Here is a 24,889-nt window from a genome sequence, read left to right on the forward strand (position 1 = left end):
AGCAGTGAAGCTGCCTCTCCTCCTTCCTCCCATGCATCCTCTTTACAAGAGCTCTGTGAGCCTCCACCATGTAGTCACCTGAGTGCTGACAGCAGAGCTTTCTCCATGGCATCTTTCTAAACAACGACTCTTTCATCCTCCGGTCCGATCGAGACATACCGACATATAGGCCACCGTTCGTCATGCTGCAGATCGGAGATGAGGTGGTGTATTTCTCGGCGGTGTTTCTGCTGGTGGTGTTGGGGACGCGGAGCGCCACTGGTGCCTCCCTCCTCACCGCATTCCTCTATGTCTTCATGGTGATGTTCCGGTTTCCTCCGGTGCCAGGGGACCAGGCCGGCCGCGTCCTCCGGCCCAGGGCTCCATCAGGCGGCGTCCCGGTGGTTGCGCACCGCGGAGGCAGCCACGATGCTCCGGAGAACACCTTGGCAGCGATCAGAGAGGTGACGTGCAGGCATCTGTTTAGATGAAAATATGTAGCTCTGTGCATACATGTGTACTTATATAGCTAAAGTATACTACATATATCTAACACCTACATGAATCATATGCTATATTTAATTTCTGAATAAATCTACAGCACTGCAGGTGCAAAGGAGCCCCTAAATGAATATAAAGGGATTTTCACGAGGGATTTTGTGTCGTAATAAATATATTGATAGCTTTAGCTGCTTAGGCTTTGCATGTCGTGACTTCCCTTTTTGCAGTGTAGGCAGAGTACCATATTCTAAATGGACAGGGAGGTCAGCTGGTTAAGTTTGTATCAGATCAGTGGCTCATTGTGCTCTTTGAATTCTAATGTACCCTTAAACATTAACTGTTTATGAATTGAGGTCCACTTCATGACTTGTAAATAATTTCTTCCCTCACTTTTTCTGTTGTGTTTTTTGTTGTTTTTTTTTACCTACTGAAGGTGCTGAGTCAGCTGTCCTTGTGGTGTCTCATAACTGTCCTACATGCATACATGCAGTTAGCATCTTATGCTCTATTTAAGCTCATACCTTTCATCATCACCTCTGGAAGGATTCTAACAAGCTATTGTTCAGCCTCTTCTTGATCCATTAGCCTATTTAACCTGCCTTTGTAGGTAGCTATTGAATGTGGTGTAAAAGCTGACCTAATAAATCCTGCTCAAGCTTTTGTACATGGCACAGTGGTGAAACAGCTGTTCTCAGATTCAGTAAAGATGGAGGAGAGCTCCAGTTTGTTGCCACTGAACCTTGTCTTTGGTATTACTGACCAAGGAAAAGTATGTCTGGGTCGTACCTACATTTGTTGGCGTCATAGGTATCAAAAATAATTTATATTTTCTAGTGACAGTTATATTCATCCTTCTGATGCAGAGTACTGGGGGGGGCTGCTATTCTTGGATCTATTTTTCACTGTAAGTGATTTGAAATTGAGACGGCAGGAGTCCTCCCCTAGGTGTCCCTTTGACTAATGATTATACTGTATTTACAGTAACATGGTTACTCAGTTTTTTTGTTATCATGCTAAGAAGCCCAGCTACATTCAATACATGTTTTATTTTTTGGGAGTATTTAGTGATGCTTTTATTCAAGTTGTAATTTTTAAGTGCGATTGGTAAACCATTGACTACCAGTCAAACACGGAAATGAGAACGGAAACATTCTTCTGAACGTTTACTATAAAAGGCGAGGGCTACAGAGAGTGAGGCTCAAACATACATTACTGAGGTGTTGTCAAACAACCGTTTGCTGTCTTTGCCTAAAACTGGAGCAGCCAACCATTTAACTTGAAACTAATATGTGTCCTAGAGACAACTTAAAATCAACATGCTCCATTTGAATGCACTGATAGTTTCTACCCTCTTCATCTTTCATGTCACACATTCAGTTCACAGCTCCTGTACTTTCCATGTGTCTGTAGCACTGGAGAATATGTATAGTACCCACAGATATGGAGGATATATCCTTACTGTTAAATGACAGTACTGACTCACTGTGTCATACTTTCTTACTTATGCATGCTCATTGTTTCATGTTTTTCAAAAACCCAAGCCCAAAACAGCTTTCTACCTGTCAGTAAATTTCCATTTTGCACAGGAAGCTTTATTTTCATTTTCTTGTCCCCCTGTGATGTCCTTCTTTAGGCCAGTAGGAACGGGGCAACCGGAGTGGAGCTGGACTTGAGTTTCACAGCCGACGGAGTGCCCGTGCTGATGCATGATGAGACTGTGGACCGCACCACCAACAGCTCTGGACCTGTTAGCAAACTGCACTTGGTCCAACTTAAGAGGCTAGATGCTGCTGCTTGTCACAGGCTGAAGTATGCTGCATATTAAAGAGTAATTTCCTCTCATCTAAGCATGTGAATTAATGCTTAGATTTCTAAAAGTCTTAGCTTGTCATTTAATGTTTAAGTAAAGATACAAAGGATAGTGTGTCCATGGAATAAGCTGGAGTTGATTGGAAATCTGTGAAGATCCTCATATTAAAAGGTTTGAGATGGAGAATAATAGTTTTCATATGAGTGATCCCTTGCCCCTCACAAATATGTCACTATTTGAAGTAGCTCTTCTCACCAATTTTAAAGACTTAAAATAAGTGTGCAGAGTTAGAACGTGAAAGTGTGATACAGCAAGAATGTTACCTCAGTTTTGCCTTAAAAACCTGCTGTGATTTCTTTTGTCCCCAGGGACAAGTTCAGTGGTGAGAAGATCCCAACTCTGCAGGAGGCGGTGGAGGAATGCATCAGACACCAGCTGACCATCTTCTTTAATGTCAAAGATCAACCTGATAAGGTACTGAATATAAAAGATACATATATGCGTATGCATATTTGGACCAATGATGTTATCTGGCTGTAGCCTACAGACATGCTCGATGCAGAGAAGTTACAGCTCTGTCTGTTTAATTCAATCAGCCCTCCAGCCATAAGGCTCTTCTGACCTACACTTTGAACCTTCTAGGAGGCACTCATTTATGTAATCTCTTTAAATAAGCCAGTTTATTATCAGATAGTTAAATACTGTTCTGTAAGTAATTTCTTGTTTCTATGGAATATTAATAACTTCCTCAAAATCCTCTTTTCCAGGCTGCAGCAGTGCTTCATGAGATGTATAAGAAGTTCCCTGTTCTTTACAATTCCAGCATTGTTTCTTCCTTTGAACCCAAAGTCATCTACAAGGTAACAAAGAACATGACTGATTAACTTAAAATGATAATCATCGTCTATAGGAAGCTCTTTCGGGTGCCCTGGTAGCTCACCATGCATCAAGGCTGAATCCTTACCACAGCGACCATTAGTTCAACCCTAACATGGGCCCTTTGCTGCATTTTATCCTCTCTCTCTTTCTTAGCTAAAACCTAAATATGATATGCATTTCTGATTTCATACTTCTATGACATAACATCATAGAAGTAAACTATAATTAGACTGTTTCTGACTAAAGACCTCCAACCTCTTGCGGCCACAGATGCGTCAGACTGACCCCAACGTGGTAACAGCTCTTATCCACCGCCCCTGGAGACTGAGCCGCTTTGGCGATGGCACTTCTCGGTCCCTGTCAACATCGGGTCAGCTGTGGATGGGGGTTCTGGACGTCTTGTTGGACTGGGCCCATCACCACATACTGTGGAAACTCTGTGGGGTCTCTGCCATCTTCATGCAGAAAGATTTCATCTCACTGTAGGTGAAATGTAATGTGTTTTACCTTTACGATGCACGGCCGCAAAGTTGTATGCGAGTCACCGGGTTTAAGAATGCCCCACAAGATGTTAAGACAAATCTTGATGTCCATCTTGTATGTATATAATCTAAAAAATAAAAAAAAGGATGATTCAGTAAAATGCTATCAAAAGGCCTTCCCAAGTCATAAGTAGACACTGCTTTATTTAAGGGGTTCACTATTCTATGTACTAAGTACTTATCTGGCTGTGGGTATTGTTCCTTATTTACTGTATTTTGTTATTTTCCTCCCGTACGTAGGGACTACGTTCAGTACTGGGCAGAGCGAGGTGTGGAGGTGGTGGGCTGGACTGTTAACACCGCTGTGGAGAAACACTACTACCAAAACCTGCTGAAGATTGGTTACATCACTGACAGTCTGCTGGAAGACTGTGATCCTCATTACTAAACGATACGACTAAACGCACCCACACGTACAGGGAGGATTAAAATCCCAAGTGTTTAGACTTGTAAATAGAACATTTTACAGCTTCTTGGAAAAGTTGGAAGTTAGATACTCCTTGGTTAGACACAAGACTACACAACTTCTATAATGACTACATTTCCCAGAGTCTTGTCCTTTCAAAGACCACACAAATAGTGAAATATGTAAATGAATTAACTATAAAGTGGAGGGAAGCTAGAAATTGGGTGCTAACTAGCTCTGTAGTGGCAATCGAACAATCCAAGCTTTATATGATTTACTGTAGAGGTAAGAACACAGCAGGTAATTTCTCTTTTAAATCTACACACACATTAAACCATGAAGACCGGGCTGTATACTTCCTAGTCTTTATCCTACTACCAGCAGCAATACCTCCAATTCTCCTGGACCAGGGATTGGGATTAGGCTACCTTAAAGATCTTTTCTACCTTTTGTGCTGCTCTTTCAGAGGCTTTAAAGAGACATATAGTTGTAACATTAGACATGTTGGCATCATATCAATGCCAGCTGTCATGATATGTATTTACTAATAGACTTAGAAGATCTGTTGTTAATATTGTGACATGATGATACTTGATTGTTCAGAAACTTGCCTTCTGTCATTAAGTGCCACAGCTGCACAAATACACCAGGAACTTTGAATTAAAATGATATCTGATTGTAAGCTTCAAAGGAGGGAAAGTAATGCACCACTGAATCCTGACACACATGTGGTGGGTGTGAGTGTAGGTGTCAAGGCAGAGACAAGTCAACATAAAGTCCAAAATACTGTATTTATATGATCCTCATTATGAACCATCAGAGAACTAAAACTCTTTTGTGATCATGGCTGTAGCCAGAATTGTAAAAAATGAAAAAAAGTTGAGTCCAAATTTCATCCCATACACCTGAGAAATGTTTGACTACATACAATAAAACCTGTAATATATTGATTTAACTTGATATCACAGTGCTTGGAATGTAACAGAGGGAGAAATACTGATTCACTTCCTTTTATTTTAATTTTACTTGTTTTCCTGAAAACATTCTTTACAGTCAATATATTTAAATGTGCTTATCAGAATATGCTTTTTAAAAAGGTATTTAAGGAGTTCTTGTAGGTAAAAGGCTAACAACCTCGTCTTGGTAACTTGTTACCAACAAACTTGTGCTAAGAATGTCTTGTATTGTCTTATATTCTAATAAGAGATAAATCAACATAGGGTCACTCATCAAAATATGTTATGTTCCTTTTTAGGCAGAAATAAATCTTTAGAATGTAAATTCAGTTTGTAAAACTGATGGAAGTTAATAATGCCTTTTGGGTGAACGTCCTAACTTATTACAAATGTTAAAAAAAAGTATTAGTATGCGAGACTTTTCTTTGTATTCATTTCTGTAAATGTTCAGCTGGGCGTCTTTGTCAACCCAGCTTTGAATTTCACCACACACTCATTCAGTATGTAGTAAAGCTTGGTTGAATAGTAAACATGGTTGTGTGTATGTGATTGCATTGGGCACCTGACCTCACCTGCGTGTGTACTGTAAACACAGAGACGTTGGGCAGATGGGGGCCACATGGTGGAGCAGACAAATGACCCTCATTGAATAAATTCTCATTCAAGTTCAACTCATCTGACAACATTCGATTTGTTTGAACTTCACTAGAAGTTTAGTTTTCCTAGAATTTAGGAAATGAGGGAAGAAAATAGTGGACCTCAGCTCAGCCCCTAGCTGGTGTTACAGATTTCTTACAATCCGGGGACACTGTCTCTTTAAAGCACCGAGGGAGGCGTGTAGGACGTCGAGCGAGAAGTGGTGCGCTTTAACTGTGTGCGTTCAATGTCTTATGAATGACCGCCGCTGTTTCAGGTTATGTGACATTGTGGCAGTGCAGTACACTTAATGACCAAAGTGAGTTAGGGTGAAGGCAGGAGAGAGGGGGAGGGTCGCTGAATGAGATGTGCCCCGGCGGCTGGTTTTACGCAGAGAGGAGCGCGGCGCACAATTTGGTTTCCTGCGTGGTTAGCAAACAGCCCTCGTAGTCTTTAGTCAGCTCCGTGGATTTGCGTTGGCGTCAAACTTTCGCCCTGTGAGTGAAATTCAACCTGATCAGCTGAGGAGTGGACTGACGCTTCTTCCCGTTGGTCATACATCGACAGATTCTGGAGAAATGTGTTTAACTTTAAAGTAGGCCAGCTCCACCTGTATCTGCTCCGTCTGGACTTTTTTTTTTTTTAACTTCAAAGTGCCAAACTAAACTTTTACATCGGACTCTTCCTGCGCATGATGTACACAATTACAAAAGGTCCCAGCAAACTGGTCACCCAGCGACGGACAGGTGAGACACAAACACGCTTTCAGAGATCCAGCAGACCATTCATCTTGCTTTCAAGTGGTTTTATTAAAATGTGAACTTTCTGTTATTTAGGGCCTACTCAGCAGCTTGACAACCAAATAAACGACTTCAAGCACAAGCAAACGTCCTGGAGTATGCCTGAGTAAGTGTGCAACTTTTGGAGAGACACCTCCTGGTAATGAAAAAAAAAAACCACCAAAATGCTCTCAGTAGTGCGTCTGTGATGCTTTGTCATGTGTGTTCTTTTGAAAATGTCACAAGTTTGGCTGATTTTGCTGATTAATTGTGCTGGTTAAAACATGTGTTAGTGAATGACAGCTTTGGACGTCATCAGACAGCCCTTGTTCCTCTCCTGAATGATTTACAACACACTGTGTGTGTGTGTGTGTGTGTGTGTGTGTGTGTGTGTGTGTGTGTGTGTGTGTGTGTGTGTGTGTGTGACCTTGTGGGAAGTCAAGGTGGCACGTTGTCCTTCATTCAGCTGTTGCAATCTCTGACTCCCACACAATCACCCATGCTTGAATTTAGGCCCGAGGGTTGACACTTTGAGAAATGAGAGTTCTCAGATGTTTATGTAGCATTTGCTGAACACATCAGACTACTTTGTGACACCCTGTTTTTTTTTTTTTTCCTTTTTGTACGCGTCAGCCTTCCTGCACCCAAGATAGTTTTCAACCGTCCCAACGGTAAGAAGTACCATCAGCCTGCTCCGGCTCTCCCTGCAGACAGCCAGCAGGAAGAGAGCTTCACGCCCGCGCACAAGGAAAACGTCAATTTTGTCTATGATGGTAAGGAAATTAGTCTTACTAGTTAGACAGTCTAACTGGAAATACGAGAAGCTGAGACAACACTTGTAACAGTCTCACTGGATCCAGACACCTGCCCCTCGTCGGCTTTTTTGTGAATGGCATTGTTTTACTATAAAGTTGTTTAAATGACATGCCAACCTGCCCCCTCCCAGGCCTCTCCCACACACAGCTGCTCAGACACTGATAGGCACCTAGCCAAAAAATGCTCTCACACTCGCATAGCGTGCTCCTCATGACCCACGCTTGCACATGTGCTGAAGTACACAGCAAGTAAACAGCATTTTTGACTTTTAACTTAGTGCCCACCAGACACTCGGGGGAGTCTTGTTGTCTAAATTTGAGGAAAGGCAACAAAGCCGTCTGACAGGGTGAAGGATTTTGTTGGGTCTGTGATGAAACCCTAACGCAGTGACCTAGTTTTTGAACTAGTGTGTTCTTCTTTTTAACATTCACAGTCTCATACGGTGGCTCGGCTGTTCTTACTCTCTGCGTCCTGTTAGTTGCTGGCGTTAAAGCTCGGCAACAGCACCTCGTAAACAACTCCAGTAACCTTGCCGTTGAGTGAACAAGGACACAAAGAAGGCCCGACTCCCCTTTTGTTCAGGGTTGATTTATTCTTTCACTCTCTGAAATACCCCAATACATGATATAAAGGCAGCTAGCACAGACACACACACACACACACACACACACACACACACACACACACACACACACACACACACACACACACCCCAGTCAACATGCTGCATTATTTGAAATACAAACGTGTGCCTTTGAAACATTTGCCCTAGTGGACTTTACTTGTTTGCCGCTGTAGGTGTGACACTAGTGTGCAGAAGATTTGAACTTGGACAATAAGGATATGTGCCGTTATTACACACTAGTTAAATTCTTTATACCATATCCTTGGGTTTAGTTTATCATAATTTATTATATTTCTTTTGATTTAGTTGTGTCAACTGTGTTGTATCCTGGATACAGCCAGGATCTGTTGACAGATCAGATATGTAGTAAAACAAATTATAGACGTACAGTTATGTGTCTATTTTAGCTACAATCATTGCATAATCAATTAATCTGCTTCTTCATTATTATCTGTGATTAATTGATTACACGATTAATGGCCTATAAAGCATAAATAAACATTGAAAATCACAATTTTCTAGAGGACAAGGTGTTATTCGAATGTCGACTTCATCGTTTGCGTCTCTCCCTAAACATACTGTATACAAGCTTATAAGTATTAGTAGATGTACTGACTGAGTCGTTGTGTTTTCAGCCTGGCAGGAGGTGGAGCAGCAGGAGGGGGGGTCAGAGGAGACCCAGGGAGCAGTCCACTATAAAGAACCCACTCCCAGCCCACACATGCACAGTGAGTACAGCTTCTCCTCTTCCTCCTCTTCAAGCTGTGATTATACTCGTGCGCGCCATCTACGGGGGAGTGTTTTGATATTTCCACTTTTGACAACGGAAACAAACCATTGCAGGCGGTCTCAGGACCCATACAGGTCTACAGAACTAGCCTCGTTCAGGCTGTTGAAAAATTCTTTAGTGACTAGATAAATACGCATCATTTATTTCCCAGTTGTGTCGAAAGGCTTCGCGTTCCGGATGGAAGCCTCTCGCGGTCCGGTTTTGGGCCGGAGTCCGCCAGTTGGTGACCCCTGGTATAGTATGTTGAAAAAAAAAAAAGTGATTAAAAAAGTCATGCTATAGTATGTCAAAAAAAAAGTGATGAAAAAGTCAGTCTAGTATGTCGAAAAAAGTCACAGCATAGTATGTAGAATAAAAAAAAAAAAAAAGTATATTGAAGTGTGTCGAAAAAAAGTCATATGGTATGTCGACAAGTCAGTTTGTTGAAAAAAAGTCATAGTATAGTATGTCGAAAAAGTGATACAAAAGTCAAAGTCTAGTATGTCGAAAAAAGTCATAGTATAAATGTGATAAAAAGCCATTGTATAGTATGTCAAAATAAGTCATAGTATAGTATGTCAAATAAAGGTTCAAAAAGCCATTGTATAGTATGTCAAAATAAGTCATAGTATGTCAAAAAAAGGTTCAAAAACTCATGGTATAGTATGTCAAAAGTGTTAAAGGCTTAGTAGTGTGTCGATAAAAGTGATAAAGTCATAGTATAGTATGTTTCGAAAAAAGTCATAGTGTATATACAGTAGCATGTCAAAAAACAGCGATTTATAAAGTGATAGTATAGCAATGTTGAAAAATAATATATAAAAAAGTCATAGTATAGTAGATTGAAAAAAGTTATAAAAGAGAGTGACAGGAACACAACTTTTCTCTTCATTTATTTGTATTCTTCATTCCAGTAATGTAGGTCTTGAAACCAATTGCTCCATACAGGATTTGAACACTCAACCTTCCATCTTCCAATCATTCTCTTATCACCCTAAGCTATCTGACCTGACGCACATGTCTATGTTTTAGTCATTTGCCTCTTTCACTTAGTAAGTCGGACCTCAAAACTTACTGAGACGTAGGATTTGAACACTCAACCTTCCAAACATTCTCTTATCCCTCTGATCTATCTGACTTGATGATTTTGGCATAGTCGTCTCTTTCAATTTGTGTATTGGAACCTTAAAACGTTCCTCGAACATATAAGATTTGTATGTATATATATATATATGTGTGTGTATATATATATATATATATATATATATATATATATATATATATATATATATATATATATATATATATATATATATATATATACACACACACACACACACACAGTCATGGCCAAAAGTGTTGGCACCCCTGAAATTTTTCCAGAAAATCAAGTATTTCTTACAGAAAAGTATTGCATTAACACATGTTTTTCTATACACATGTTTATTCCCTCTGTGTGTATTGGTACAAAACAAAAAAAAAGAAGGGGGGGAAAAAAGCATATTGGACATAATTGCACACACAACTCCAAAAACGGGCTGGACAAAATTATTGGCACCCTTTCAAAATTGTGGATAAATAAGATTGTTTCAAGCATGCGATGCTCCTTTTAAACTCACCTGGGGCAAGTAACCGGTGTTAACAATATAAAAATCACACCTGAAAGCAGATAAAAAGGAGAGAAGTTGACTTGGTCTGTGCATTGTGTGTCTGTGTGTACCACACTAAGCATGGACAACAGAAAGAGGAGAAGAGAACTGTCTGAGGACTTGAGAACCAAAATTGTGGAAACATATCTCAAGGTTACAAGTCCATCTCCAGAGATCTAGATGTTCCTTTGTCCACAGTGCGCAGCATTATCAAGACATTTGCAACCCATGGCACTGTAGCTAATCTCCCTGGACGTGGACGGAAGAGAAAAATTGATGAAAGGTTGCAACGCAAGATAGTCCGGATGGTGGATAAGCAGCCCCAAACAAGTTCCAAAGAAATTCAAGCTGTCCTGTAGGCTCAGGGTGCATCAGTGTCAGCACGAACTATCCATCGACATTTGAATGAAATGAAACACTATGGCAGGAGACCCAGGAGGGCCCCACTGCTGACACAGAGACATAAAAAAGCAAGACTACAGTTTGCCAAAATGTACTTGATTAAGCCAAAATCCTGGGAAAACGTCTTGTGGACAGATAAGACCAAGATAGAGCTTTTTGGTGAAGCACATCATTCTACTGTTTACCGAAAACGGAATGAGGCCTACAAAGAAAAGAACACAGTACCTACAGTCACATATGGTGGAGGTTCAAAGATGTTTTGGGGTTGTTTTTGCTGCCTATGGCACTGGGTGCCTTGACTGTGTGCAAGGCATCATGAAATCTGAGGATTACCAAAGGATTTTGGGTCGCAATGTAGGGTCCAGTGTCTAAAAGCTGGGTTTGCGCCGAGATCGTGGGTCTTCCAGCAGGACAATGACCCCAAACCTACTTCAAAAAGCACACCGAAATGGATGGCAACAAAGTGCTGGAGAGTTCTGAAGTGGCCAGCAATGAGTCCAAATCTAAATCCCATTGAACACCTGTGGAGAGATCTTAAAATCGCTGTTGGGAAAAGGCGCCCTTCCAATATGAGAGACCTGGAGCAGTTTGCAAAGGAAGAGTGGTCCAAAATTCCGGGTGAGAGGTGTAAGAAGCTTATCGATGGTAAGCGATTAATTTCAGTTATTTTTTCCAAAGGGTGTGCAACCAAATATTAAGTTAAGGGTGCCAATAATTTTGTCCAGCCCATTTTTTTAGTTTTGTGTCCTATTATGTCCAGTATGCTTTTTTCTCCTTTTTTTTTGTTTTGTACCAATATACACAAAGGGAATAAACATGTATAGCAAAACGTGTGTGTGTGTGTGTGTGTGTGTGTGTGTGTGTGTGTGTGTGTGTGTGTGTGTGTGTGTGTGTGTGTGTGTGTGTGTGTGTGTGTGTGTGTGTGTGTGTGTGTGTGTGTGTGTGTGTGTGTGTGTGTGTTACAGTTGAGGGCACTCTCTATATAAAAGGCACTAGTGATTCCCTGATACCTGAAATGATTCTATTAACAGTCAGTTTAAGTATAAATATCAGTATTACGTTGCGTTTTATTGTGTACGTTTCAGTACAGATCAACAACCACAGTGGTTTTTGATTTCTATACCTTTGCTTCTGTTTTGTTACTTTGAGACAACATGGAACAACACAACATTTCTACCTTGAACATCGCTGTTACAGTGGTCTCCACACCACAAAACTTTTACTAAAACTGCAGTTATTTAACACAATTGTTAGACACTGATGTTAATACTATTTGTAGTTATATCGGTGAGTTTTACATTTTGATATCAATTCTATATTAATTAAGATAAGAACTTAAACAAGGTATTAATAACCATTTTGTTAGCCACGAATTTATATTAATGTAGTGCTGCAGTTTCTCACTGTGACCACTGGAGGGCGGTAAACACTGTCAACCAAGACACTACAACCATTCCAAAAGACCATGGCTCTTTATTTCTACACTTAAAACAAAGTAACAACAGAGAAAGTACTCCTGATCAAGCTATGATATTTTTTTTTATTTTTTTTTATTGATGCTTAAAGACACAAATACACAAAACCGCATACACACAGTTTTTCATACATATACAAGACACATACAAATATATCAAAAAACAAATCGCAAACAAAACAAAGAGCAAAACTGTTCAGAATTTCCAGACTGTGTAGAGGAGACGCAGAAGCCTATCATTTTTTTGGGGTTATTTTTAATTATATGAAGTGATTTAAGGAGCAAATCTAGTTCTAACTTAAATACCTGGAAGGAAGGTTGTCCCTTTTGCCATTTCTGTTTTTTGAATAAAAAACTTTCACTACAAAGTTCACTACATATTCCAAGGTGTTATCAGGATTATCATAATGAAAAAGAAAATCTCTCAAGCTAAGACAGGAAGGTGGATCAAATTGGTTACTATTTAAGTGACTGAGAAATGTTTTTCTCACATAAAAAAAAATAAATTAAAAAAGTGTGATAGTGTTTCATCCAAATTACCACAGAAGGAACAAGCAGTACTTATGTCTGAATATTTGGCTACAGTAACATTCACAGGGTATATTTTATGAATAATGTTTGAATTGAACCTTCACTTTATTTGTAATGCAGTATTTACTGGTAACAACCAAGCTCTTTTCCAGTTAATATCAGGAATTAATGATCCCCAGTAGAATTTCCCTCTAGGAGTTATTCTTTTTCTAAATTGAAAGATCTGACAAATATGTTTTATAATAAAAAAAATTGTCTACCACATCAATCCCATTCAAAATTAACTTATGTTGTTCTGATTGAGCTTTGGTAATGTCTAACTAATTTGTGCTGAACTAATAGAGAAATGATTCTGGAATATTTTTTTTTTTGTCCTATTGGGATGACAAGCATACAACAGCAATGTTTTAGGGTGTACTGACACACCAACAGGCATTTAATCTGATCTCATGGAATATCATCTTTTAAATTCCTTTCTTCCTTTTTTTCCAGACTTTGTGCCCATAGATCTTGATGAATGGTGGGCCCAGCGTTTCCTAGCCAACATAGACAAGCTATCCTGACACTTCTGGGATGTATGGATCTTGACGGATCGTCAGGCGAGACCTGAAGCAGGATGGCTCGCAGAGGTCTGGAGGTGTGATGGGTCAAAATGCCCTGATGTGGTTCAAATGGATGGACAGCGCTGGGACGCTTGCATAGAAACCAGAGAATCACTTCACTTGAACTCTAGCCTGTTTGACTACAATCGATCTCTAAATATTGTCTGCGACTAACTGCACACTTGAGGACGCCCATCTTGGAGTTGAGGTTTCTCTCATCTTTCTGCCCTCACAATAGAGATGTCATGTTACTTGCAGTAAAATTGTATTTTCAAACTCTTTTGGAATCTTTGTTTACTCACCTTATTAGCAATACACACAGGACACCAAAAGCTCCATAAATGCTTATACAGTATTTTAAATCCATTTTATTAGTACTAATGATACCTGTTGAGAATCCATGTTTGACCACTGACAGATGACAAGTCACATTTACAGCTCATACACCATCTACCAGTTTCTTTTTCATTTGACCCAGTTCAAAAATATTTAATCACATGAAACATTCCCACATTTGTGGTATTCAGCTTCTTATGAATTGCAAAACATAAAATAAATAATGTGAAAAAAAGAACAATTTCAGGGATTTTGAGGGCAAAAGAACAAGGGTTTATATATAAAAAAGAACATTAACAGCTCTATTCAGCAGTGATAACATCTTGCATTTCTAATTAAACCATCTCTTACCGCTTCAAATCTCTAATGCACACTTCAGAATAAAACTTTCTTGGCATGACAAACATTTTAATGCATCTCTTCTTACTTTTGCCTGCTTTCCCCACTTCATCTCTACATTGTTTGCACCCATATTATTGAAGATGTGGACGAGCCTGAAGAAAGTGCTGAACACAGAGCATGAAGACATACAAGTGCTTACAAAGCTTTCAGCAGTCAATTGTCACTCCATCTGAGCTTTAAAAGCCTTTACAAGGACTCCAGAGGTGGGGGGGAGGAAGATGTGATTTTATGGTTCCAGGCCTGCAGTTCTCTGTAAATGCTTCAGTCCACTGTCCTCAAAACCAAGTCCGTCTGCACCGATCATGTCTGACTAGCTCTCAGTGCTTCTCCAGAGCTTTAGTCAGCAGGTCGTTAAGGCGGGAAACCATTGGTCGGGGATCGTCGTTCAGGCCTGCCGTGATCATGGCGTTATCATAGATCTGAAAAACACAGATGAAGAGAAATAATTGTGTGAAACTGCACTGATAAGACTTCAAGCCAATTAGCGACTCACTTTAAGAGACAAGAATATCCCACAAAAAGTTGATTATGGGCTGCCAGAACAGAGCCTGGGGAACATTACAAATACTTAACCATCTATTAATTACCTATCAGACATTTTGTCCTAAATTGTGAATGGTTTCTTCTGACAGTAATCATTCACTTCTACTCTTTGAGTGCTGTGTAAGCTGTTAATAACTTAATGACTTCCTGCAATAACTTGACATCCTGCACGAGTTTCAAAGTAAAAGTCTACCAGGAGCAGGAGGGATTATGCCCTTTTGAGCAGCTGAAATACTTTCAAATGTGAAACTTATGCAGAAATGTTGAGTTTCCTCACCAGTAACTAAACTAAAATTTGCAGCAACTCTTAGAAAAACAGTACGACATGACCTTATTGTTTGACTAATGGAAACTGTTGTGGAAATTATTCTGAACTTATCAAGGCATTTTTTTGAGTTTGCTGCAGCAGATCAGCAAAAAATAATGGCCTTCTTACTATAAATGCTGTTTTCCATTTGCAGCGCTAACCCACAGTACCTGTTCCAGTAGCAGTCCAGCCAGTTCAGAGTTTGTGTCCTTCAGTGCCTGCAACTTCTTGATCAGATCATGTCTGTCAGATGGTAAAAAGAAGATAGTGAGAGCTGGACACAAAAACACATTTAAAAGTAATAATTTTCTTTTATTCCATCTTGTAAAATCCACACACACACAGATTCTCTCACCCTGCATTGATCTCCAGTGTGGGCTGCAGTATCTGAGCCCTCTCCTCAGGGGTGCGAGCCAGCTGCTGGGTGCGGAGGAAGTGGCGTGCAGCACCCATTTCCAGCACTGTGATCATAGCTGGGTGGGTGTCCAGGCGTGGAGTCAGCTAGGGGCCAGATGAGAAAAAGTATTATGCAACGTGACATTTTTCAGACCAAATCTGAGACCAACTTAAGAGATCTGACATGGAGAAAAAAAAAATTTCACAATGATTTGAATCCACGACTGAGCCGATTTCTTGTCAGGAAAACACATTGGAGTCCTTGACACGTGTAAGCTTTACCTTTATGTTGGTGACTCGGGGGCCCAAGGCATTCTTCATCCAGGACATCAGGTCATCGGCCTGCTCCTGCGTCAGGCGCTCAGAGGCTGCAGGAGAGAGAAGGCAATGAACAGGAGTGAGGACTACAACCTTGACACAGAGTTGTCCTGCTACACTGCTCAGCTTTAACTGGAGGTATGAGAGGGGAGCGAACCGGGCTTGCTGTCTTCAAACTTCTCCTCTTTGTAGTGATCCACCACGATGTCAGTCTCCACTGAGATCATCTTCTTCTTGTCGAACTCCCTGAGGTGGAGCAGGGTCAGCTCATCAAACTGCTCGTAGCAGAACAGCACCTGTATGTACACAAAAGAACCAAGTGAAATTTCCAGTTTTCATCCTTAATGAACAGCTTTTAATCAGCTTTTCAGTGGCAGAACTGCCATATTGTTTTATTCTCATTTGACAATATAAAACTGGGCCTACAATAATATGTAGTGTGGCCTAAGACCTTTATACATAACTTTTTTAGTGCATTGAATACTAAGCTTATAAAATAATTGTTGGCATGATTTTATAAATCATGTTTAAATGTTAAACATACATGTGGCACAGTGAATGCTTAGAATTAACTGCATCTGTGGGTGTCTACCTTAGTGACTACTTCTTACCTATAAGGCCAGTAAACCTATCATTGTTCTTTCACACATAGGCTGATTTATATTTGCCAATAATGTGTTGAATTCATGTCATATTACATTTTTTTTTTTTTTTAAACTTAATTTGGTGGCTCCCTGCAGTAACTCTGAGGACTCCCTAGGGGTCCCCGACCTCCTGTTGAAGATCTCTGCTCTAATATGCCAACTGATACAGTAAACACGGTACATTAAAGTTCAAGCCACAAATTGGCTCAGATCTTCACTGTAAGAAATGATATCTTTCTATGTACAATAAAAAAAAATAAACATTCTTAGACAAGTGTGAAAGGGACATGGGACTGAAGAATTATACATCAATAGGAATATGGCCTACAATGCAACTGGAAAATAAAAGCCGACTGACTTTCAATAACCGCTCAATTGATTTGTGGGAATAATATTTTTCTTGTATCGCATGTTTAACACTGATTTCACACCACTTTCTCACCTCCATGTCTTTCTGTTTCATGGCCTCATAGTAGGGAGAGTGCTCTGCAAGATGGCGGTTGGGGGCGCACAGGTAGTAGATGTTGCGTGTGCCAGCCTTCATGCGGGAGGAGTACTCCATCAGATTGGTGTGCTGGCCCGCTGGCAGAGCAGAAGACTCAAACCTCAGCAGCTTTGCAATATCTTCCTGTGCAGAGGCAGCATGGAGGGTCAAACAGGACTGCAGTCATATTCAGGATACCATATTCCCGCTGCTTTTTACATTTAAAAAAAAAAAAAAAAAGTTGTTTGCATTTTCAAAGTCACCTTGACGTCTTGTTCCTGAGTGGTAACGATGCCCTCCCTCATGAAGAGGCCGTAGTCCTCAAAGAACTTGTTGTACTTCTCTGGCTCCTTCTTGCTCTGGTCCAGCAGGAAGCGGATCACCCTCTGCTGCAACACGTCACGGAGCTTCCTGAAGACAGAGGTGAGGGTCAAAAAATAAATACAAGTAAAAGAACTGAGAAATATTATTATGAATGTATGAGTAAATCCTCCAATTTTTTTTTTGATTTTGATAATAAAGAGTAAGAGCAAGACAACATGGGGAAACATAAGTGAGGATACCTTAAATACATAAAACAAAGCAAAACTGGTGTTTTACCTGATGAGGGCGCTCTCCTGCAACAGCTCTCTGCTCAGATTCAGCGGGATGTCCTCGCTGTCCACCACACCTACACACACACGTCACAAAAAGCACAGGAAGTCAGCAGCACGCACATGCGCACGCATACACACACACACACACACACACACTTCAGCTCAGCACTAAAAAATTAAACAAACTATTCACATAATAATGCATTTAGAAAGCGTAGAGTAAAAACAAGCAGTGGGTGGAGGCACCCGGGAGGATCCAGACCTCGGAGGAAGCGCAGCCACTTGGGCAAGATGTCGGTGGCTTTGGTCTGGATCAGGACCTTCCTGCTGAACAGAGCCACACTGGAGCCCATCTCCCTGCTCACATCAAACATGCTCGGCTTCTGTTGACAAATAAATCATTTGTAATAAAAAGGTAAATTAATCGGTACTCACTACCACTGAAAAAAAAAACTAATAGTGTTACATAACATGATCTTTCACACAGGTTGGCATTCTTTCAGCGGTTGTTGTGACACATTTATAGACTGGAAAGTTGCAATCCCAGATTAGCTGAGCTGCTCACCGTGTCAGGGACATAAAAGATGCTCCGGATGTTGAGCGGAGCGTCGGCGCGGTAGTGCAGCGTGTAGCGAGGCTTGTCGTAGGCTTGGGCGACGTAACGGTAGAACTCCTCATGCTGCCAGTCACTAATTTCCTTAGGCTCCATCATCCACAAAGCCTGATGGAAGGACAGAGGCCAAACAACCATTAATAATAAAGAAAAAGAAAAAAATCCCACATAAATACATTTTAAAGTATTACAGTGATACCTAACCAACTCCAGATGTATTCTTCAGCTCACACTGCATAATTAACAGGCATAAAGCCTTTATTAAGCCTTACCAGTGTGTAACGTTTTTAGTTGTTCATTATTAAATCTGTGTTGCCTGTTCACAAACTTGTCCTTTTTCATGAATATTTACCTCCACCATCAATTCCAAGTATTCCTATTGGCTTGAAATTTTACATTTGCATGAACTGGGGTAGACGCTCCATATTCAGGCTCCATCTTGAAATACGTTAACCAGTAAGGGACATACAGGATATACTGCTCCGCCTTTTGCGTTTTCACCGTCACATGATCAACTCTCAGGTGCTGCTAATGGGTACAGTCGTTTCCCGGCCCCGGCAAGTTTGAAAAAGGAAACATGGAGGACCACACGTATTCAAAATCCAAATTTCAGGAAAAAGAAAGGATATTGAAAAGAGCAAGAGACCGGCTTTTTGAAGCGTGAAGGCTACCGTAGCTGTAATACGTACTTTGAACTGCGTGGCGCGAGAGAGTTGATTGCGATATATGATCTCAACGCTAGATGGGAGAAATTCCTACACATTGGACCTTCAAGGTTTACAATAGAGGAACAATATCAGCATGTGAGCAATAGTGAAATGTTGTATATTCTCGGTTTCTTCTATTATGTGATTTTTGTCTTGCATTATGCAGAACTTGCTGCTAAAACAGCTGCACGGTCAAGCAAAGTTCCACCGTATTCATACCATGAATTTTGAGAGTCTTTGGATTGAGACAGAGAGAACAACAGAATCAGAGAGGCTCACCTGCAGTGTGTTGAGCCTCCGTCCGTTCAGGAAGATGGGGAAGCTGACAAAGTTGCTATACTTTGTTACAACATCTGAAAGAGATTCAACAGCTTGTAAGGACACGGAGTGATGCTACACTAATGCGTTTTATCCCTGCAGGTATAGAAGCAGCTCCGGCAGTTATACCTTTAACTCTGTCCTCAGCGGAAAACTCCTTGCAGTCGTCTTTGAGGTGCAGCACGATCTTTGTTCCCTGTTGAACACCACTGGCTTCAGCGATCTCAAAAACTCCAGAGCTGAAGACGACAACAACAGAGGATCCCATTTGGTTATGGTCCTTTCACAGATGTGTGTGTGAAATTTCACTTTGAGGTTGTTTAACATTAATATGCATTCCCCCAGCCTGCCTATGGTCCCCCAGTGGCTAGAAATGGCGATAGGTGTAAGGGGTCTGTCCGAGGTTTCTTCCTAATATGGAGTTTTTCCTCGCCACTTTCGCACTGCTTGCTCTTGGGAGAATTATTAGAATTGTTGGGGCTTTGTAAATTATAGAGGGTGGTCTAGACCTACTCTATTTGTAAAGTGTCTCGAGATAACTTGTTATGATTTGATACTATAAATAAAATTGAATTGAATTAGATACAGTATTAGGGGACCACTGAGGTCTATATAAAAGAGACTTCAGATACAGTATTAGGGGACCAATAAGGCCTAGATAAAGGCATCCAAAGAGCACCATGTCATGGGACCTTTAAAAGACTTTCATTCCCATCCCTTCTCTCCTTCTCACCCGTCTGAGGACCACTTGTATCCGGGTGCGTTGGGCTCAGCGGACCGCGAGTAGACGTCAACACGGTCAGCCACCATGAAGGAAGAGTAGAATCCCACACCAAACTGACCAATGATGGTGCTGCTGGCCTCTGCCTGGTTCTGCAGGGCATCCAAAAATGCCTGCAGTGTGGGGACGAGATGATTATTATGACAGAATGAGGAGGATACATCATAAATACAGGTGTGACATTCGTGGGCATAAACTGATGGATTAATTGGATTGTTAATCGTATATCCAAACACTAGTTGAGTCTATGGAAGAACGTCACCTTGGAACCGGAGCGGGCGATAGTCCCCAGGTTGGCCACCAGCTCCTCTTGGTTCATCCCTACTCCTGTGTCCTGTTAAGAGTACAGAAAATTCCAGTCACTCAAAAAGTCATTATAGCTTGTTGTATGATATCCATCCACCAGGTGGCATCTTTTCCAAAGACAGACCAGGAACTATAGTTCACCAGAAGCCCCTTTTCACCGCAATAACCTGGTTCCTACTTGCATTTCCACTGTATTTAAGAAAGTGGGACATTTTGGATAAACCTCATTTAAAACGCTACAGTGGGACCAACTATGTCATTTTTATGCACTGTGTGGTAGGGAAGAGAAGCGAGTCGTTGTGGGACAATCAATGGAAGAAGTGATGCTGATATTGGTTTATGGTTAATTCTGAATCAAGGAGAGTGCTGGGACCAACAGAAACATGTCACTCGGTAGCCCAAAGCAGCTTTGAGAGCATCAAAACGCTTCAAAGTTTTTGGGTTTGCATCCATTGTGATTTTTTTTTTTCTTTCTACAATCTTGTATCCCAATTTCTGCCAGATGCTGAGACATCTTCTCCTGCTATCAACTCCTGCTCCCTCTGAATGACCTCCTCTCCCCTAACACTGGTGAGGGCCTGGTCCTACACATTACATTCCTGCAGTGGAAAAGGGCTATGTTGTATGTTTAACAGAAAATAAACATGGGGCTGAAAGACCAGCAACACCGAAAACTGTCAAAAAGAATAATACCAATCAACCATAACTCATAACTCATGCAGACTGCACATTTTACACAGTCATGGGTATACCTGAATGGTGAAGGTGCCCTTGGCACCATCGGTCTGCAGGTGGATCTCCATCTGAGCCGTTTCACCACCTGCTGTCATCAGTTTGTGGCGCAGTTTTTCCAGAGCGTCACTGCCGTTGGAGATCAGCTCTCTGATAAACACCTGGTGGGATAAGGAAGAGAAGAACAGTTATAGTTCATATACTGAAATGTCAGTCCAGCTAAGGCTACATCGACATTACTGCGTTTTCATTTGAAAACGGTGTTTTCAAACGAAAACGATCTCCGTCCTCACAAGTGTTTAATAAGTAATCATCCATCAATGCCTGAAAACGCGTATCACAGGCAATTTAGGTACACTGGACACAGGAATTGTGGCACATCGCTAAAACAACAGCTTGCTTCCTGCGCGTGTAGGCCGCAGCAGCATTATAAAGTGCAGGATTTAACTGCAAAACAGCTGCTAGCATCGACAACAAGGTCAGAGGGGACTGTAATTCATTACCAATGTTGAATTTACCACTGGTTGTCAAGGTTGATGTCGTTTGTTCTTCTTCCGGTAAAAGGGTCACGTGATAGTGGCCAATTAGGAAACACGTTGAGACTTATAAGACCCAATCAGGGAGCGAACGTGGGCGTCTTGAGTCATCATTTGCAAAGGTCTCCATTTCTGTCCGTACAGACTAAAATGAAAACTTTTCAAAACTAAAACTGGATCAGCAGCGTTTCCAAATGCCTCTCCGTTTTAGGGGCTCAAAAACATCAAAGCAGTGTGGACACACCGAGGCGTAAACGTAGCAATAGATATGTGTTTTAAAACGGAAACCTATTAGTGTGGATGTAGCCTAAATTGTAGATTATCTCCCTTTCTTTCAAACACACCTACCTCTTTCTCTGAATACAAGGACCTGGCAACAATGTCCAGCAGTTTTTTCGTCTCAGCCTGAAATTCATGTTTGGACAAGCTACCTGCACGGATCAGGGGTAGAACAACATTCAGATTATTTTGAATCTAACAAATGATCAGCCTCTCTGTGACATTAAAGGAGATGTAAGTCTGCAGCTCTTATACCACCTTGAACAGACTCCGTATCACTGATGATGGTGTGCAGAGGCTCCTCTTCAGGCTCTTTCTCTGCCTCCTGGGTGCTGTAGTAAGACTGCTGGCTGAAGCCGAGACAGGACCGCTGGGAGCTCCACACTTTGGGCCGACTGCTCCACCTCTGCTGCTGCCCAACCTGCAGGTCTGATGCAGGTCCAAATATCTCGCTCAACTAAACATTCTCATGAGTAGTGTTTACAGATATACTTGAAAACATGAACCTATCAATTTGATAAAGCACCACTTTATTCATGATTTGATGCTGACATTTTTAAATCATAAATGTATCTATTTTTGGGCTATAAAATGACAAATAAAATCACGACACTAACGGTCAGTTAAGTCCTACTCTGATGTCATGATGTAATAACTGAGTCGTTCGTATTTAGCAGTTTTGTAGTTTCTAACTAAGCTATCGTGGCGTTAGACTGCAGGCTGGTAAATGAAGTAGAGTTGAGCCGCAGCAGTTCACACCACTGTGATCTTGTAGCCGTCAACTAACTCGGCTAGCTCACAAACCGCTTAACGTTACCTTTGGTGAAGGAGCGCGAGGTAATTCGGCTGCTCAGCCCTCGTGCACATGACGTTAGCCGTGAGTTGGTCCTCTGAGAGGAACCGAGGGCGAACCGAGCCAGCGCGAGACAGCGGGACATAATAACAAACGATGGACAAGACGACAAGACGGTTCGACTGACCGAAGGGACACACACGCCGTACGACCGTAGCACAGGCAGGACCCGCGACTGCGCCTTGTAATGACGTGAGCAGGGCGTCTATCACACTGCCTGATGAAAAGTGGAAATTTCTCCACCGTTTGTAAATCATCTCATGTAAAAATAATTTAAAAAAAAAAGTATTTAAGTGCACGGTTTAATTCCGTTGGTATGTATTAAAACACTACTAGTCGTATCTGTATCAATCCATACTTCATTATTTGACATAAATTAATTTGCCCGTCAAGGTCAAACAGTGGTCATCTTAACTAGGTTATAAAAACAAATACAAATGTTTAAAATGATGTTAACACGTTTGTCATGTTGATGCTGAAACAATAACTTGATAATTGTCTATTTTGATATTTGATTAGTTGTTGGACTTAAAGGGGGGGTGGGGTGGGGGTCATTTTTCCAAACACAAACATTTAATGGTTCCAGCTTCTCAAATGTGAGTTTGAAGTTTACCCTCGTCTTACATTATAATGTACAGATTTGTTACACTGTTGCTGACCACAATATAGTTCTCTCCAAATACAAACATAGAAGCAGAGTCTGTGGCACACAGGTTTATTTAACAATATGGTATATAAGTACGAAATGAGCCATTTTAACCAATTTGTACAGTGATTTCATTCTTATTTTCTGCATATTTACAGTACTGTTGAGCTGCATGATTTACATTAGAGAACAGTTCATCATCAAGTCAAGTTTAATGCAAGAGAGAAAATGATGCACAAAACTCTCTAAACACAAATCAGCAGTCAAACAAATTAATTTCCCACCACAGGCAAAAGAGGTTCAGAACTTAATGAGAATTCCTTTTGACAGAGCGAGTCGAAGCATTTTTTTTAAACATTTGCAAGACAAATACTGGGCCAAGGCCAGTAAAAAGAACATTCCGGCACCTGTGAACGTTAACAAGCCTCAATGCAGGTTTCTTTTACACCTGCTTTTTGTGTTTGGGTGTGTGCAATAGTTCCTAGATCTATACAAATACATTTATCTGCAAACAGGAAAGAAACTAAGGCTTTCCCAAAGGCAGTCCTTTTGAAAAATGGCATATTAGAATAAATTAGCCAGGAACAGAGAAACTTAGCAAGAGGAGAAACCTGGCAAAAATTCCCAGAAAATTATTTTACAGTCTTCTCAACACAAACACGATATTAATTTGCAAAGGTACAAAATAAAAAATTAATAATAAAATGAAATATTTTTTGTTTTGAGAAGTTTTGTTAAAAAAGTCAATACCAGAGCATAACAAATGAAAAACAAATGAAAACACCACAAAGACCGGGCACATTCTTGCATGGCTGGTCTGAACCAAAAATATATTCTTTGTGTCTTTGTCGTCTTCTTTTCAATAGCAATTATTAAATCACTCTCTGTGTTGGAAGAAAAAGCAGTCCCTTGGTTTAAGGAAAGTTCACAGTCTGTAGGCCTCATATGACTAATTTGTTTGTATTTCTTTTAGCTTTTTACATTAGCAAGTACAAAAAATTCTCAGCTGAAAACAGAACAAGGCCTTTCTCTGTCCCAAAATGCTACAATCCTTCAACAAATTTCTCCAGCGTGTCTCCCGTCGTGTCACCCACCATACCCATGTCATTGCCCAACCCCCCTCTGTTTGGCGTGTTAAGTTGCGGGAGCATGGCACTCTGCTCCGGTGTTCCCATGTGTCCCTGCTCCATGGAGCCTGACATTGGGCCTCCAAGGCTGGAGTGGGGAGAGCTGGAGTGGAGGGCGCCGTGTTGCGGTGAAGGCTGGGGCTGTATTCTTGGGGAGGGACTGGAATGCGGGGGCTGCTGCGAAGGTGGACGGGGCGATTGCACTGGGGCTGGGGAGTGTACTTGGTTTCCCAGGGTGTTGGCCATCGTCTGGCCAGGTAAGTGAGCTCCTCCCTGGGCTTGGCCTTGGAGCATGTGAGGTTGTGGACTCATCGAGTTAGCCTGTGCTGGAGAGCCCATCTGCTGCTTTAACATCTGCTGCTGAAGCATGCGCTGCTGGAGGAGGTTCTGGGGCCCATCCATGCCCATACCAGGTTGACCCATTTGAGATGTGGGAGGGAGCTGTCCCATGGGCCCTCCACCTCCTTGCATAGCCAATTGCTGCTGCATACGGAGCTGGGAGTAGCTTGCTGGCCCTGGCTGCTGCTGGGGGAACTGACCGTGGCCCTGAGGCATGCCTCCCTGCTGCTGCTGCTGCTGCTGCTGCTGCTGCTGCTGCGCCTGCATCTG

General features: G+C 41.3%; 4 protein-coding genes across 10 annotated transcripts in view; 2 read left to right on the forward strand and 2 right to left on the reverse strand.

The window, feature by feature from the left end:
- The first annotated feature begins 22 nt into the window (after positions 1 to 22).
- On the forward strand, positions 23 to 5,433 carry LOC114570074 (glycerophosphodiester phosphodiesterase 1). The gene is made up of 6 exons (XM_028600285.1): positions 23 to 443; positions 2,114 to 2,289; positions 2,659 to 2,764; positions 3,058 to 3,150; positions 3,440 to 3,651; positions 3,952 to 5,433. The coding sequence occupies exons 1-6, from the start codon at positions 183 to 185 to the stop codon at positions 4,097 to 4,099; spliced, it is 996 nt and encodes a 331-aa protein (XP_028456086.1). The 5' UTR covers positions 23 to 182; the 3' UTR covers positions 4,100 to 5,433.
- Positions 5,434 to 5,907: 474 nt separating this feature from the next.
- On the forward strand, positions 5,908 to 13,643 carry LOC114569964 (MAPK regulated corepressor interacting protein 2). Its single transcript, XM_028600139.1, has 5 exons — positions 5,908 to 6,455; positions 6,546 to 6,615; positions 7,122 to 7,261; positions 8,565 to 8,657; positions 13,247 to 13,643. Exons 1-5 carry the CDS (start codon positions 6,401 to 6,403, stop codon positions 13,315 to 13,317), a joined length of 429 nt encoding a protein of 142 aa, XP_028455940.1. The 5' UTR covers positions 5,908 to 6,400; the 3' UTR covers positions 13,318 to 13,643.
- A 63-nt stretch (positions 13,644 to 13,706) lies between these two features.
- Positions 13,707 to 22,592, reverse strand: trap1 (TNF receptor-associated protein 1). Its single transcript, XM_028600138.1, has 18 exons — positions 22,472 to 22,592; positions 21,913 to 22,083; positions 21,724 to 21,806; positions 20,860 to 21,000; positions 20,064 to 20,135; positions 19,754 to 19,914; positions 19,150 to 19,259; positions 18,982 to 19,055; positions 17,948 to 18,103; positions 17,645 to 17,765; positions 17,387 to 17,456; positions 17,050 to 17,197; positions 16,745 to 16,930; positions 15,816 to 15,954; positions 15,623 to 15,708; positions 15,300 to 15,445; positions 15,115 to 15,187; positions 13,707 to 14,513 (listed from the first exon to the last, which is right to left on the reverse strand). The coding sequence occupies exons 1-18, from the start codon at positions 22,590 to 22,592 to the stop codon at positions 14,412 to 14,414; spliced, it is 2,160 nt and encodes a 719-aa protein (XP_028455939.1). The 3' UTR covers positions 13,707 to 14,411.
- A 614-nt stretch (positions 22,593 to 23,206) lies between these two features.
- crebbpb (CREB binding lysine acetyltransferase b) overlaps positions 23,207 to 24,889 on the reverse strand; it is a 58,359-nt gene continuing 56,676 nt past the window's right edge. For all 7 annotated transcript variants that reach the window (XM_028598688.1, XM_028598685.1, XM_028598682.1 and 4 more), the window contains exon 31: positions 23,207 to 24,889. This exon is cut by the window's right edge and continues 1,632 nt beyond it. In XM_028598688.1, the coding sequence (XP_028454489.1) occupies positions 24,197 to 24,889 (693 nt within the window). In that variant the 3' untranslated portion in view covers positions 23,207 to 24,196.

Source organism: Perca flavescens, chromosome 15 (genome assembly GCF_004354835.1).
Source record: "Perca flavescens isolate YP-PL-M2 chromosome 15, PFLA_1.0, whole genome shotgun sequence".
NCBI classification, from domain to species: Eukaryota; Metazoa; Chordata; class Actinopteri; order Perciformes; family Percidae; genus Perca; species Perca flavescens.